At 43.3% G+C, this 14,929-nt stretch overlaps 1 protein-coding gene across 3 annotated transcripts in view; it reads right to left on the bottom strand.

The window, feature by feature from the left end:
- The window catches only part of LOC311531629 (transmembrane protein 132D-like), a 386,634-nt gene that overhangs the window by 219,118 nt on the left and 152,587 nt on the right, over positions 1-14,929 (bottom strand). For all 3 annotated transcript variants that reach the window (XM_084649164.1, XM_084649165.1, XM_084649166.1), the window contains one exon: positions 1,963-2,109. In XM_084649164.1, coding sequence (XP_084505290.1) covers positions 1,963-2,109 — 147 coding nt within the window. The remainder of the gene's footprint in view (positions 1-1,962; positions 2,110-14,929) is intronic.

The raw sequence follows: 14,929 nt of genomic DNA, 5'->3' as shown, positions 1-14,929 counted from the left end.
AGTTACATTTCTTACAATAAGCAGCCTGGGTCCAGAACCTTTGAGGACCTGGCCTGGATACCACCTAGTCAATCTAAAAGCCTGACTAGCTCCCCCTAATTAATCTTTGTTCTCATCTGCCTTAGATAACTAAGGCCCCAAACCAGCACTGAACTCTACATGGGCACAGACTTGATAATAATGATGCTCTGCTGGGATACAGGGGTCTGCTCATGCAGAGCTTATTGCAGGACTGGAGCCTAAATCACATTACTACCATATTTGCAGTACTACTAAGTCATTTCCTATAGTCAGCATGTGGAAGGATAGGGAAGATACTTCAATTACTGGTTAACCTTATGTAATGATCTAATGAAAATTGGCACATTTTAAGGGCAGGCACTGAATGCTTAGGCTTAGGAGAACACTGAAATGGAATAAGTAGCCAAATGTTGTTCCATCCTTGATAACACACTACATTTTACCATTACTGAAAGAGAAGCAGGGAAATGATAGAATCATAGAATATCAGAGTTGGAAGGGACCTCAGGAGGTCATCTAGTCCAACCCCCTGCTCAAAGCAGGACCAGTCCCCAATTTTTGCCCCAACTCCCTAAATGGCCCCCTCAAGGATTGAACTCACAACCCTGGGTTTAGCAGGCCAATGCTCAAACCACTGAGCTATCCCTCCCCCCATGCTGCGCTGCACTGCATTGCAGAAATGCTGTGCTGCACTGCAGAACACAGCCCCAAAAGATGGAAGGGTAGATGGTGGGAGATAATTCACTATCATAATTGCTTTGGGCCTGATCCGAAGCCCACCGAAATGAACGAAAAGACTCTCATTGACTTCAGTGAACGTTGAATCAGGCCTTTTAAGAAGCTTTCTGATTCTTTTATTGAGGAAAAGGCTGTGACCTTGGGCATATATAGATTCCTTCCCCAGCCACTAAAATTCAGCCAGCTATGAGATGATATATGGCTTAGGGGAGGAAGTGGAGGATACCATATCAGCGGGGCTGTGGGGGGGATTTTGAAATTGAATTCTAGTGTGTGGGGGGAAACAGATTTATGTCTGGAAAGTAAAGGAAGTCCCCCTTCCCCTCCTTCCTATATTCCAGACCCACGAAGCTTCCCGTTTATCTAGAGGTAAAGAGGGTTTTCATTAAAACGGGCCAAATCTTGCACCCTGTGCAAACCCAATACATTTTAATGGCATTTCACAGCAGGTAAATTACTTCAGAATCTGACCATCATCTTCATCATGCAAGTTTAATAGTAACAATAATTAATATAACAAATCTCTAGCCAGTTAGCTCCTTACCAACATGATCTCCCCTCTCCACGCTTACCCAGGAACAGTGAATGAAGTGAAACAAAAAGGTATCAAACATTTATTCTTAAAAACACTCAACTGTGATTAGAAACTGGAACAACTGCTATCAAATATTGTTTTTGGAGTCAGTGTCCTACCTAAGTTATTTTATCACGTGAACTTAAGATCTGAATATTACTTCTCTGAATGTGGATTAAAAATTCACTGACAAAAACATGGGTTGAAGCCTGGTATGTGTTTCTTAGTTCCTTCTCAAAAGCTAAGGATACAAATTGAAGACTGTAATTAACAAGCCACTAATATAATGCCTGACCAGTTCAGAAGCAAATAATTTGAAAAGACTAAACAATCTGGCTGAACTAAATTCAGAGAGATGAGGAAAGTCCTTTTAAACACTGTGAAATGAACATTTCCTGGTAGTTTTCATTTCATTTAGGCAATCAAAATGGATTTAGAGTATATACAGTACAGTAAGCAGAATATTTTAAACTAAAGACAGCATCAGTTTTTCCATTTATACACTTACTGTGTGTATTTAGAAACTATAATAAAAGTTTTATTAATTACCATAGCAAAGCAGATACATCTGTTTTGAAAAAGCAAAATTATCTCATTTACAAAATGTAAAACTATTGTAAATGACCTACCTGTTTTCCGAGGTAGCAGATTTCCTCTGACAAACAATGACAGCTGGTGCATATTTCCCAGTATAATCCACGCTCTCTCTAATGTCCCATAAGTACGGGCTGCTGGCTCTTACGCTGAAAATATTCACACCTTTCTTCACCTTTGCCCTAAGAGGAACAAGAGAGTATGTCAACAATTAGATACAGAATTTCATTTCCAAGCTGTTACATGGATCTTCATTTTTTTTCTCATTACTGGTCCTCTGGAGATGCTGCAGCTCATTACAGATGGACCACATTGGTAAGAGGTAAAGTATAATGGAATTAAACCTCCCCATAGTTTAAAGGAACCGTGTCAAGATAATAATGTTAGTGATATAATGGTAAATAGATCTGTATTTACATTTTCTTCCCATAATACATTAGATCGCTAAAACCAAAAGAATTTTAAAGCTCTGCTACAATTTGTCACCATTTATACTACTTGATTGTAAGTTTCTCTGTGTCATTTTGACAGTGAAACTAGCCTACTCAATTATGCTTTTGGCCCTCATTGGTTCTACAGGCCGTGATCCTGCAAACTCTTAGGCACGTGCTTATCTTTACACAAATGGGTTGTCCAGTTTCAATGGGACTACTTACATGCACAAAGTTAAGTAAGCACACAAAATTATGCCTGTACCTGTTTGCAAGATTGTGGCTTGTTTGCAAGACGGTGATGGGAGTGGTTAAGACTAGAAAGACTTGGCTAGAAAGAGAGACAGAGACACATTTCCTGGTTCCTATGCAGTATCCCAATGCAGCTGATTTGAGGTTACCAGTGCTGCAGCGAAAATAGTTAATTTAGTAATCTGTTTTCTTTCTTTTGCATTTTAATTTCCGATTTTGTAACCCCTAATTCTTTCTTCTTTCCCCACCCCCCCCGCCCACAAAAACATCTAAATGTGTGCACTAAGCCACATTGGCATTGTCCCTTTTTACTCCAGCTTTATTTAATGCTGGTGAATTGGGAGTTTCCAGTGATGTCATATTTTGGCTTTCAAAGTTTTGTTTTTTTTTAAATAAAAAACATTTCGGTCAAATATTCCAACACATGAGATGTCACGAGATGCCAGTTTAATTACAAATTAAATATACAAAATCTCATATACAAAATACATTCAGCATGCTGGCAAGTCCTTCATTAAGAAAACAAACGGAATGTGAGTGATACCTTTTGCAAACACAGAGATGTCATTAACGGTAGAAAGCATTACTGGCTCTCCCTGTCTACAAGATTTCCTATGGAATCTTTTAAGAACAGATTCCTGCCAAAGTAAAAAGGGGCATGGGATTCCTTCCACAGACTGGAGGTGATAGGTGGTATCTATTTTATTCTTCTGATAGCACAATGGTAGCTATTACTATTTAGCAATTTCCTTAGCTAATCAGTAGGAATTATGATGCGGAGACCAGATAATTTGTGCTCGGAGTCTTCTATGCCAATTTCACAATATGCTGCATCGTACGCAGGATGCACTGTCCGTTCATAGTTACAAAGATCCCTCAGGAAGACGGACCAATGGCCTGATCAGAGCTTGGGGAATTAACTTGCAGGCCAGGTAGGTTTACTAGAGAGCGTGTGCCAGAGAAAGAAAAACAAGGCAAGATGGATGGAAACTGATGCCAGTCTGCAACTTCAGCTAGTCCCAATGACTGTACTGATGGGAAATTTCTCTCCCTGCTCTGCCTACTTTCTGTCCCACCAGTGAGAACTAACGGAAGGCCCACATGGGAGTTAGGAGCCGAAATGTTGTTCATGATCTGGGCCTAAATTATTTCATTGGGTGTTGTGGGTGCTCAGCACCTCTCGGGATCAGGCAGCTGTGACTATGAATTCACACATTCACACTGCCACTCGCACGCCTGGTGCAGCTTTCCAGAGTGGTCATCTAAACTGTACTGCTAATTATAGCATGCCAGTGTGGGATTAGGACATTATGAAGGGACTCATATGGGAAAATTGGTCTGCATCATTGCTGCCCCACACCTCGCACAGTCATTGACACCAGTACAAAATGGGTATGAATCTACATAAGGCACTTATATGTGCAGATACACCCCATTACCATAGTAAGCACTTCACAACACCCTGTGAGGCAAGGAAGTGCTGTTTACCCCATTTTGCAGTTGGGAAACGGATGCACAGAAATGCTAAACAACTTGTCCGAGGTCACACAGAAAACCTCTGGCAGTGCAAGAGCTTGAACCCAGGTCTGCCACATCCTAGGCTAGCACCCTAACTATTAGCCAGACCATCTTTCCTCTCTAGCATACTAGTAGCCTTTTACATCCACAGTTCACTGGTGTAAATTCTCCTTTACACTGCCTGAGTGTAAATGAGAATTGGACCCAATGTCTCAGTTCTGCTAAAGAAATGGCCACAGACTTAGAAGGAATCTTCTGTTTCCATAGAAAAACAATTTTAAAAGTACCAAAAAATACAGCTGCAACCACTACCTCTCTCCTTTGTTATCTTCTCGCTGCATTTCTTTAAGAGACGGTGTGGTGTAGCAAAGCAGCAGGATGGACACACAAACAGAGAGACAGCTTGAGCTTGTTTACCCTTGACATTCACTTCCCCGGTTTGTGTTGAAACATCAGCTCTTGCATGCCTTCCTGGAGTAATTGCAGTCTAAGGCTGAGAATTTCTTTAAAAGGGTTTTGATAAGGTCTAATTTAGTCATCTCTTACAAGCCCTAAACCTTTAATTTTACTGAAAACAATAATAGAACTAGATTGTTGTTTTCTGCAGAATTAGAGGTTACTAGCTCTTTTTGGTGCAGTCAGTTACACATGCTCCTGTAATTACCACCGAAGCTTTGACTCCAACAAAAGCCAGTTTCATTCATTTTTCTCAGCTGCGTCCTCCTATTTTGTTTGCCAATATTGCACTGCAGAATTCTCTTCACCCAATTTACCTTGGCACTTACACTTAATTACAAAGGAGTGACCTGGAAGAGATTGGGTTAATGCCAACAAAAAGGTACATTATTTGTCAACAAACAGACCTAAAAGTGAAGCTACTTGAAGTTTTTATATGACTGTTGTCAGGCTTCAATTTACTTCTTCCAAATCTTTTTTTAAATTTGTGTCTGACTGCCATGGTTACAAGGCAAGCTGTGTTTTAGACCCCTTTGCAGCCCCTCTTGAATGCACCCCACAGGCATCTCTTCCTGCATCTCTCTCAGGGAAAAAAAACCCCACAGCTCAACCACATTTGGACTGGATCTGTGGGTTGCAGCCCCCCTGTAACACAACAGGCCCAAAGGTATTTGAAATCTGCAAGAAAACTTCTCTCTGGGAGCCTGTGACCCACTGGGGTTGACATGATCCCAAAACAACTTCAAAACAAACATATTGTTTATTCACCCAGAGATATATAAAAAGCAGAGAAATAGTCAAAACAACAAACGTTTATGCTCATCGGTTCTCACCTACACTTTATCCCTTCCTTGTAAGTTTCTGATAAATTCCATTCAGCCCAGACCCCTTACTTTTGGGCTGGGAAAAACACACTGCTCTGCCACATTCTTTCGTTATGGTGTGTCTAAACTGCTTTGTCAACCTGGGTGATTGGCAACCGGGTCTGAGCACCTAGATTAGCCGAGCCCAGGTGAGAGCATCCCCGCTGCAAAGCTCTACCCAGGTTACTGTGTCCTCTCTGTTTCTGCACTCACCCAAGTGCATCTGGGAGCATTTCCTGTTGTTCTTTGTGCTCAGATACTTTAGGATATTTTCCAGGTCAGTTGTGGGAGAACTTATCTGTCCGTCAGTGGAAATCATGGGATGGCATGGGAGCACTATCAGCACTCAAGAGATTTTGCCCGCAACCTCATTGCAAAATGGATAGCTTACAGCCTGAGTTAAGACGGAGACTGGGTTCTAACCCTCACTCCCATCTTGGTAAACTAGCTTGGTCTTAAAGCACTTCCTAGGCTGGGTCAGAGGTTTGTCTGTGTGGATGGGAGGTGGGCTTTTGCCAATACCTGGGAAAGAACCCAGATTAACTGTGCAGTGAAGATGAACCCTCTGTCAGAGACTCACCTCCAACAGCTGCTGCCAATTCCCCACTCCTTCCTCTCTAAGCAGGAGCCTTAAACTGCTTAGTGTCCCTTTGATCTTAGGCTGTGACCTTGGAAAAATAAGCCTCTTAACCTGGCTACAAACAGGCAGCTAGATATTTCCCCCCTTGTTTTCCTAAGGATACATGATACTTTGTATTTTATCTCATTATTTCATTTCCTGTTTGTTTACCCCTAACATCCTCCTTTGATTTAACTCCATGCAGACGGGCAGAATAGCGTCCAGCAATTAAACTGAGGTAAATATGACATTTTAAACACAGTACAGCTATCTCCTTCATTCGCCACATTGACTCACAGTTCTCAGCATGTCGAGTGGAAGACAGTCAGGGACCACATGACAAGCACATTTAGTCACTCACTGCAGACTTCATAAGCTTGGTCTACACTACAGAGTTAGGTCAATGTAAAGTAGCTTACGTTGACCTAATTATGTCAGTGTCTTCACTACAGCCTTGCTTCCACCGATGTAAGTGCCCTACTACACTGACATCATAACTCCACCCCCACGAGAGGCGTAGGGCTTATGTTGGTGTAGTTAGGGCAACGCAGTGTGTGTATAGACCAGGGGTCGGCAACCTTTCAGAAATGGTGTGCCGAATCTTCATTTATTCACTCTAATTTAAGGTTTCGTGTGCCAGTCATACATTCTAACATTTTTAGAAGGTCTCTCTCTATATAGTATATTATATAACTAAACTATTGTATGTGAAGTAAACAAGGTTTTTAAAATGTTTAAGAGGCTTCATTTAAAATTAAATCAAAATGCAGATCTTATCAGTTTAGTACAGTGGTTCTTAACCTGTGGTACGTGCCCCCCTGGGGGTCCAAGATGCCCTTTCTGGGGGTGCAAGACAGGCGAGATTTTTTTAGAAGGTAAATCATCGAAAACACAAATTAAGCACAGGCACCTAAATACAACTACTTTGTTTCATTAAACCTATGTATTTATTAACATTATACATTTTTTTACCGATTACTGTAATATACGAAGTTTTTAAGTTTTCAAGTTTTTCGCTAATTGTAGTGTAATTTTTGATAAGGGCTGCAGAGTGCTGGGCCCAGGCCAGGAGCAGAGCCCTGGACTGGCTGCCGGTACCCCAAGCCGGCAGAAGGGCTGAGCAGGGCGGAGGCCCGGACCCCGGTTGGAACCCCAGACCAGCAGCGAGGTGACCGGGGCAGGTGGCTGGTATCCCAGGCCAGCAGCAGGCTGAGCGGGGCTGATGGCCGGGACCCCGGCTGGCAAGGGGCCGGTGGCTGGAACAGAACCCCAGACCGGCAGCGGCTCACCAGCTGCTGGTCTGGGGTTCTGTCAGCTCTTGCCAGGCGGGGTCCTGGCCGCCAGCCCCGCTCAGCCTGCTGCCGGTCGGGGGTTCCGTTCACCCAGGCCGGCAGCAGGCTGAGCGGGGCTGGCAGCCGGGACCCCGGCTGGCAGCAGCGTGCCAGTAAAAATCAGCTTGCATGCCACAGGTTGCCGACCCCTGGTATAGACACTGCATTAGTTACATTGGGTGTCACTGCATTAGTTACACTGTCATTCTTATCAATTTCATGGCTCCATGCTGGAACCGTGACATTGACAAGAAAGTCGGGATGTCATCAGGGTGGGTGGGGGGCTCCAGCTAGAGCCCCGCTGCCCCCGGGCTCCCTGCTCCCAGCCAGGCTGTGCCCGCCCTGCTCCTCACTCAGAGCCTGGCTGCCTCCCGGGCTCCCCGCTCCCAGCCAGGCTGTACCCACCCAGCTTCCAGCTCCTCACTGCCACCGGAGCTGCTGCCTGGAGGCTCCCCACAGAGAGCCCTGGTACTGCCCAGAGGCTCCTGGCTCCCTCTCCCCACTGCTGGGAACCTTCCAAACCCCCCCCCCCCCCCGCAGGATCTCAGCTCCCCACCACCCACCTGGTTTTACTAATATACGGGGCGGGGGTGGTAATCGAGAGAGAGACCGACCGACCAGCCAAAGACATGCCCCTGCTCCTCAGCTCTGCATGTTCAATAACCATTTAGTCAAGAGAAGTTCCTACCATATATCCATATATTTTTCTGTGCTTTGCATCATTGTTTGCTTTATATACACTACAGCATGTTGTTTACTCCTAGTCTGCAGCTATGAAACCTTCGTAGAGCTTACCATCTTCTTCACAAATCAGTCCACATAAGTAACGCACTTGGGAGAATTCACTCACTGGAAACCTGTGAGTGCTGGCAGGGTGCAAGGCAAGAGAGGAAGAAGATATAGCGGGAACTCCCTGAGCTGATACATCACTCCTGAAATCAAACACGTTTTCCTAAGTACATAAAGACCGTGATTTCCCAATTCCATCTCATGACCCACTAAACACCACGTTTACTCCAGTGATAAAAAGAGGCTTCAAATCATGCAATTAAAATGCCGGAGCTGCCCCTTTTCATTTATCAAAGTATCTGTTTTAACATCTCCCAGTTTTCTTTGTAGTTTACAACCAGTTAGCACTTAGCTTTCAGCCTGTGTCATTACTGCAGGCTGGTAATGGTTGTAAAATTGTTGCTTAAGTGTTGTATAAAAAGGATCAGCTGGCTGGTGAAAAACAAGTGGTACAGCATGAGTGCTGCTAAATGCCCCGGTACAATGTCAACACAGCATTGGGTCTGAAACACCAAGGGGAAATTTAAAAAAAAAATTAAAAAAAAAAAAAAGAGAGAGAGAATTCACTCTCCAGTAAAAGGAGATCAAAGACATGTTGTGCTTATGGCAGATATTCTGACTCTGGCCAGGACTGTCCTGTCTGTGACCCCTGAAGGGATTCTGCCTGCAACACACTGACATCATGCTACTGCTCGCTCTCCTCCCCCTGAAAAAAACCCGCCAAAACATTTCTGAAAAAAGAGGTTTCAAATCTGTGAAATTGATTCTGGTCTTTGATTACTGCAGGTGCTCAAGGGAAAGACGTGTAGAAAACTTTCCCAGGAAAGGAAGCTACACTCACCATTTATAGAGTGCCTGTTAGCTGATGTGCTTCCACGAGCTATCGCCTCATTTGGGGCGTCTGTCATAGTGCAATGGACAAATGTGTGTCAGAGTGGGTGGGGTGGGGGTCGATTTTCAAAAGCACAAGGTACCCGACTCCCACTGACTTTCGGTGGGTGCCTAGTTTCCCTTGGTGTCTTTGGAAGAGTGATGGGTTGCAGGTTCCTTTAAAGTCTCTAAACACACAGTAAGGTTTCTCAAAAGTCTTGTGAAACCATCCTTGGGTATTCATAACCATTTAATAAAGGACTCAAGGGGTCTGGTTTTTTGTCTGTTGTACTTTTTATCGCTCAGATAGTTCCAGGATATAGTACTGAACTGTCCAAAGCAGTATCTGACTCCAAGAGAGGAGTTCCCCTCCTTTCTAGTGACAGCTGGAGGCACATGGGTGAGAGGCCTTTACCAGTCCATTCAGGTTTTTAAGGCCCAGCAGTCTGAATGGCTGGTTAGCCAAGCCAGCGGATGATAGCAGTTTGAGTGGTCCATTGGAAGCACCCAACAGGCTAGACGTGAATGGGGACAGGGTGGGGGGTTTGACCCAGCTAAAAGGAAGGGCTGGGTTAGTAAACTGAAGGCTTTGGATAGTCACAGCTGAGAGTGGAGGAAAGTAGCAACTTGAGCCAGCAGTTAAATGCCCCCCCGGAAGCCACCTTGAGAGCATTCAGGGTCTAACACGTGCCAAGTGACATACTAAATGACCTACTGCAGGATGGTGGCTGTGGGGGAGTTGCTGATACTAGCCTTTTTTTCCCTTTCAAATAGTATCATTTCTTGCTCAAGCCCTGAACGATACTAGAGATGGAAAAGCCCTAGCTACTCTATTCCCCCCCACTAAAGCAGGGTGACTCTTACTATAGGTTTGTTTTTGTTTTTTTTTTTTGGTGCTCTATTAAGTCTACATTTTAAGAGGCGGTGCGATCTGGAGTAGCAAATCTCAGACTTTGGCCCCTGGGCCATCAAGTGTTCAGCAGAGCCCTTCTAGGTATAATGCTAATTAAACAGCTTGTGTCTTTACATCAGAACCACTTAATCAGAAAGTGCTTCTCTAGTTGGACTTTTTTTTATTTTACAGTAACGGAGCTGAGACCACACCGTCGAGCCAGACCTCTGGATAAGAAGAAACCTAGCAAACAATTGAATAGTGTTGAGATGGGAAAGAACCTCAAAAAGAGAGTGCCAGACAGACAGCGTAGGTGGGTCAGGGACAAAGCCAACTGAAAGGTTCACAGTGAAATCAGAAACAAGAGGAAAAGTGAGATGGGTTGCAGGTTCCTTTAAACCCTCTAAACACACACTAAGGTTTCTCCAAAGTCTCATAAACCCATCCTTGGGATGGAGGGAACTTCTCTATCTGCTTTAAGGTGCTGCTCCTAATAGTTAAAGCCTTCAAAGGACTAGGGCCTACCTATGTATAGGACCACCTGTTCCCTCACCATAACTGCTAGGGGTGAGTCTTTCTGAATCTGGGATATTCCCAATGGGCGGCTGTCTACCACAGAAGGCGTCGGAGTATAGCCATCTTTGAAGACCTCTCTCTTTGCACAAGCCTTTTCCTAATATTGTTGGTAGCAGACTACACTGGCTGTATTTCTGCCATAGGCAGAACTGATCAAGTTATCCAGTGCAAATCAATAATGCAATGAGAAGTGGTTGGAAAGTGTGTTGTTCTCTTGGTATTTGTACTTTTAATTACATGTATAACATTTAAACCATACAGTGATGGGAACTTTATACATTCTTAAAGGACAAATTCTGCCTGATTTACCCCCCCATGGTTTTGCTTGCGTGGGGCTAATTCAGAGCAGAACATGGTCTTCACACAGATGTATGCCTTCGCATAGAAATCATGCAAAACCATGCAAAAAAAACCTCTTCCAGGTAGAGCACCACCATTTTCAGTGAGTTTCACATTGAGACTTATTTGAATTTAAAGACAGACCTTAAGAAGCACAAAAGCTGTGTGGGTCAGGATAGATGCAGGATAGATGAGCCTCTGAGAAGTGAAATCCCCAAGGAGAGGATTTTCTTATTAGGAACTACCTTCATATTTGAGGGTCTTTCCATAGGAGTGCAGGGTTGCCTCCATGCAGCACCCCTTTGAACAAATAAAACTGGAATGTCCCCGCAGCACTTCTGAAAACCAGGCCAGTTTTTGGGCAGAACCTTAATAAGGATCAAGGAGCCTAATGTTAGGAACCCAGGTTGGAAAGTTTTGGCCTTTAATTTTAAATCTGCTTTGGCTCAGTAAAAATAGTAGGATTTGGCCTTCAGGACTGAGTTGGCTTTTTCAGAGCTGATTTCCCGCCCCTAGGATATTTCATGTACAAATCAGCGTTGCCAGTTTTTTTCAGAGAAGATGCCACAACGTTTCTCCAGGTTACACTGATAGCTTTGTTGATTGAAAATCCACAGCAGAAGAGAATCGGGAATCCCTTGTAGATACTGATGGAGTTAGAACAATTTATGGAGAGTGGTCTAGCACAACATAAGCTATTTAAAGCTGTATAATATACCCACAAACTCTTATTAAGATCTGTGGTTTTCAGCCCTGTGAGACAGAAACCAGCTATCATTATGCACCACCACGAAAGCAGATTAAAATTAAATCAATCTGTTTATCTATGGGCTTGCAATGCAGCTTTCTCAAAACCTAACATATTCTCTATCTAATTAACATTTCAGGAGGAAAAAACATTCCACCCAGACACTTGAACAACCCCATTCAAATTGGGATATTAGAAAAAATAAGTCCCAAGAGGTTTTATAATCAAATGTAATTAGTAAAAGGGCACCAGACCTATTTAGGCCTCAGAAAATGAACTGTGCATGCCATGAGTTAAATAAAACAGATGTCTTTGGAATACAGGTCTCTTGAGTTGGGCAAAAACTGTCTGTCTTACTTGTGGTTCTGTGTTTGCATGTGTTTGGGGGCTTAGATTTTATTTTTGTGTGTTCAGTCAGAAAATTAATATGAAAAGCATGTTTTGCAAGATGAAAATTAGACTAAAACCCACACATCCCTAGAGGATTAAAAGTCATACGATTCAAAACAGAGGTAAATATCATGAGGTTTGCTACTCTGACTTCCATCCACTTAGTAGATAAACCTTTACAAACTTGGCCCCAGTTCTCAGTAGGAATTGAGGGTTCTCAGAACCTTGCAGGACTAGGACCTGCAGTTTCCCATTGTTAATAAATGTTTACCCTGATGAACAAGTGTGTTGCTTTATGATGTTGTGATGTAATCTCAGGACATATTGCCATGCTGCAGTGTCGCTGCATCATGGCATGATATACCAAGACAAGATAATGATACAACATCACTGTGTCCCCAAACTGTTTTCATGAACCTTAAAAGGTTCTGAAAATCTACATAAGGTGCTCCTGATGGTGGCAACCCTATTGCTAATATGCTATTTAAGTAAACATCTATTCTATAAGGCTACTCCAGGTGGTTGTATGGAAACTGACATTATCTCCACATTTAAACAGGTTTGATCCCTCTACTCTCAATCCACACACAATGTGTTACTATCCAAAACTCGCCCGGGTTCTAGGGTTTTCCTTTATTCTTCATTAACAACAAATGTGAGCCTTAATCTGAGCTGCCTTCTGAACTGGCTGTTCCAAGGGCTTTTCCTTGCAGCACGCCTTGTCTCTTTCCCAAGCTTTCCTTTGTCTTAGCAAAGCTCTCAACTTCTTACACTCCTGAGCTAGAGCTAATGAGACCAATGTGATCTAACTGTGTGAGTCATGAGAATAGCTCTGCATCCCCATCAGGGTCCTGGCAGCTGACTGACATGCAGGGACACCAGATATGAGGGGGAAAGGCAGGAAACTGTTTTGCTTCTGCTGTCTCACTGCATAGCAATATGGCTGTTGGTAGCATTCTCCTGCTGCCTTCATGATGTTAACTGTACTTGATGCAAGCTGGGTCGCAGAGCAGTGAGGAACAGGAAAATAGCAGCATTATACCTACAAGTGTCAAATTATAGACATAGCTGCTACAAGCAAGCAAAACCTCATTCCTGGAATTAGCTAAGACACTGCTATTAGCAGTGATGGTGTTATAAACTAGGAACATTCTAATGAGGCTTTATTGCATTAAAGGACAAAACCATGACCCTGCCAATAGCCATGTATCAGCTGGAATTATGAGGCAAGCACTCAGGTGGTTTCAGAGAAGTGACTGTCTTTGTGCTGTTGGTAGTTAGGGGACAGGCTGCAGAGGAAATTGATCTTCTGTTTGTCCAAAGGTCATTCACAAATGCAATACCAGTAATGGTGACTCACTCTCACCTGTCACATCTGCATGCCACTTTTTCCAACCAGCAGCCAATAATTGGACAATTCAGCGTGACAGCAAAATATGTGAGTGTTCAAAGGAATGGAGGAGTGTGTTTATTTATAAAAATGGGAGCTGCAGATGAACAGGGCTGGCCTACTGGCCAGTTAGGGACCCTGTGGTTTGCTTCTGACTACAGCCAAAAAGAGATTTAAAAATATATGTGTATGCAAAAATATGATGCAAATTCTTAACTAGTTTTTTTGCTAAGGTTGTTGTAAAAGAAAAAAGTGGAATAGCTGCAAAAGCTGTTTACCAGCCTGTGTAGCAAACTCATTCAGCCTATAGCTACTTGGAATTTTAAATAAAATCCAGTTCAGATTTAGGAATGGTTGGGAATAACAGCAATACCTCAAACTGCACTTTCATGAATAGATCTCAAAGCACTTTACAACAAACAAACCAATGCACACTGTGGACTGCGCAGTGAGTGCAGGGTGAAGTGTCATTAGCTCTATTTTACAGATGGGGAAACTGAAGCCAAGACAGCTGAAGTGACTAGCCCAAGATCTCATAACAAGCCAGTGGCAGAGTTGGCCCCCTGAGTCCCAGTCCAGTGCACTGTCCCCTGGGACACACCTCCTCCAAAGGCATTACATAATTATCTGGGTCAGAGGCTTCTGCTCAAGGTTGCATTTACCATGGGAAATCAGGTAGAGACACTGCCTTTAATTGTCAGCATTTAGCAGATTTCCTCTTACTGACTTGACTCTTATTGACAGGCTCTCCACTCACTGCCCAGCTCTCCACTCCTAAAATCTGTGTTGCAGCTAGTTTGTTTGGCGTTTGGTTTTCTTGCTTTTTTTTTTTAAACCAGTCCCCATCTCAGCAGACCCTGCCTTCCCTTGATCTGAATGAACGAACTGCATACAGACTGCTACTAAAAAGACAGCAAGAGGTTGAAGACCCAGGCTACAATAACAGCAACAACATTTTGCATTATATAGCACCTTTTATCGCAAAGAACCCCAGGACACTTTATAAAAATTCTAATACATTTGCTAATGTGTGTAACTCTGCTCTCTACTGGATGGAATCAGAATTGCTCAATTATGGGTCATAGGCCTAAAAGTCCTTCAGTTAATGGTGTAGCTCAAGTGACAGGGGCCAGTGCTTTGGGAGCTGAAGAAGGTGAAATCTATCCCTGTTGTCTAGCACAGTGACATCTCTGAAATTCATATATGGCCACAGTCACACTCTTGACATACAGATCAGTGTGGTGAGGTGATATAAAAAACTGCTTTACTAAGAAGCTTAATTTAAATTTCAGCAGGCTACTCCTGTGCTATTCCAGGTTTTCATCCACAACTCCTTACAGGGTATGGAACGATGACACGCTCAACGAATGAAACAGAAGTATGACCTCAACAGAAGAAACTTAGACTGATCACTGAAAATGGGTCAGCACTGTTCCCTAGCAACTTCTGAGCACTGCAGATAATAAAGCATTTTGTGGGTAGTGCATACACCACGCATACCTATACAAGAATCCCTTCGCTCACCACTGAAATGCAGC

The sequence above is a fragment of the Lepidochelys olivacea genome, assembly GCF_965140295.1.
Source record: "Lepidochelys olivacea isolate rLepOli2 genome assembly, chromosome: 15".
Lineage (NCBI taxonomy): Eukaryota > Metazoa > Chordata > Testudines > Cheloniidae > Lepidochelys > Lepidochelys olivacea.
This window is presented reverse-complemented; position numbering and strand designations above follow the sequence as displayed.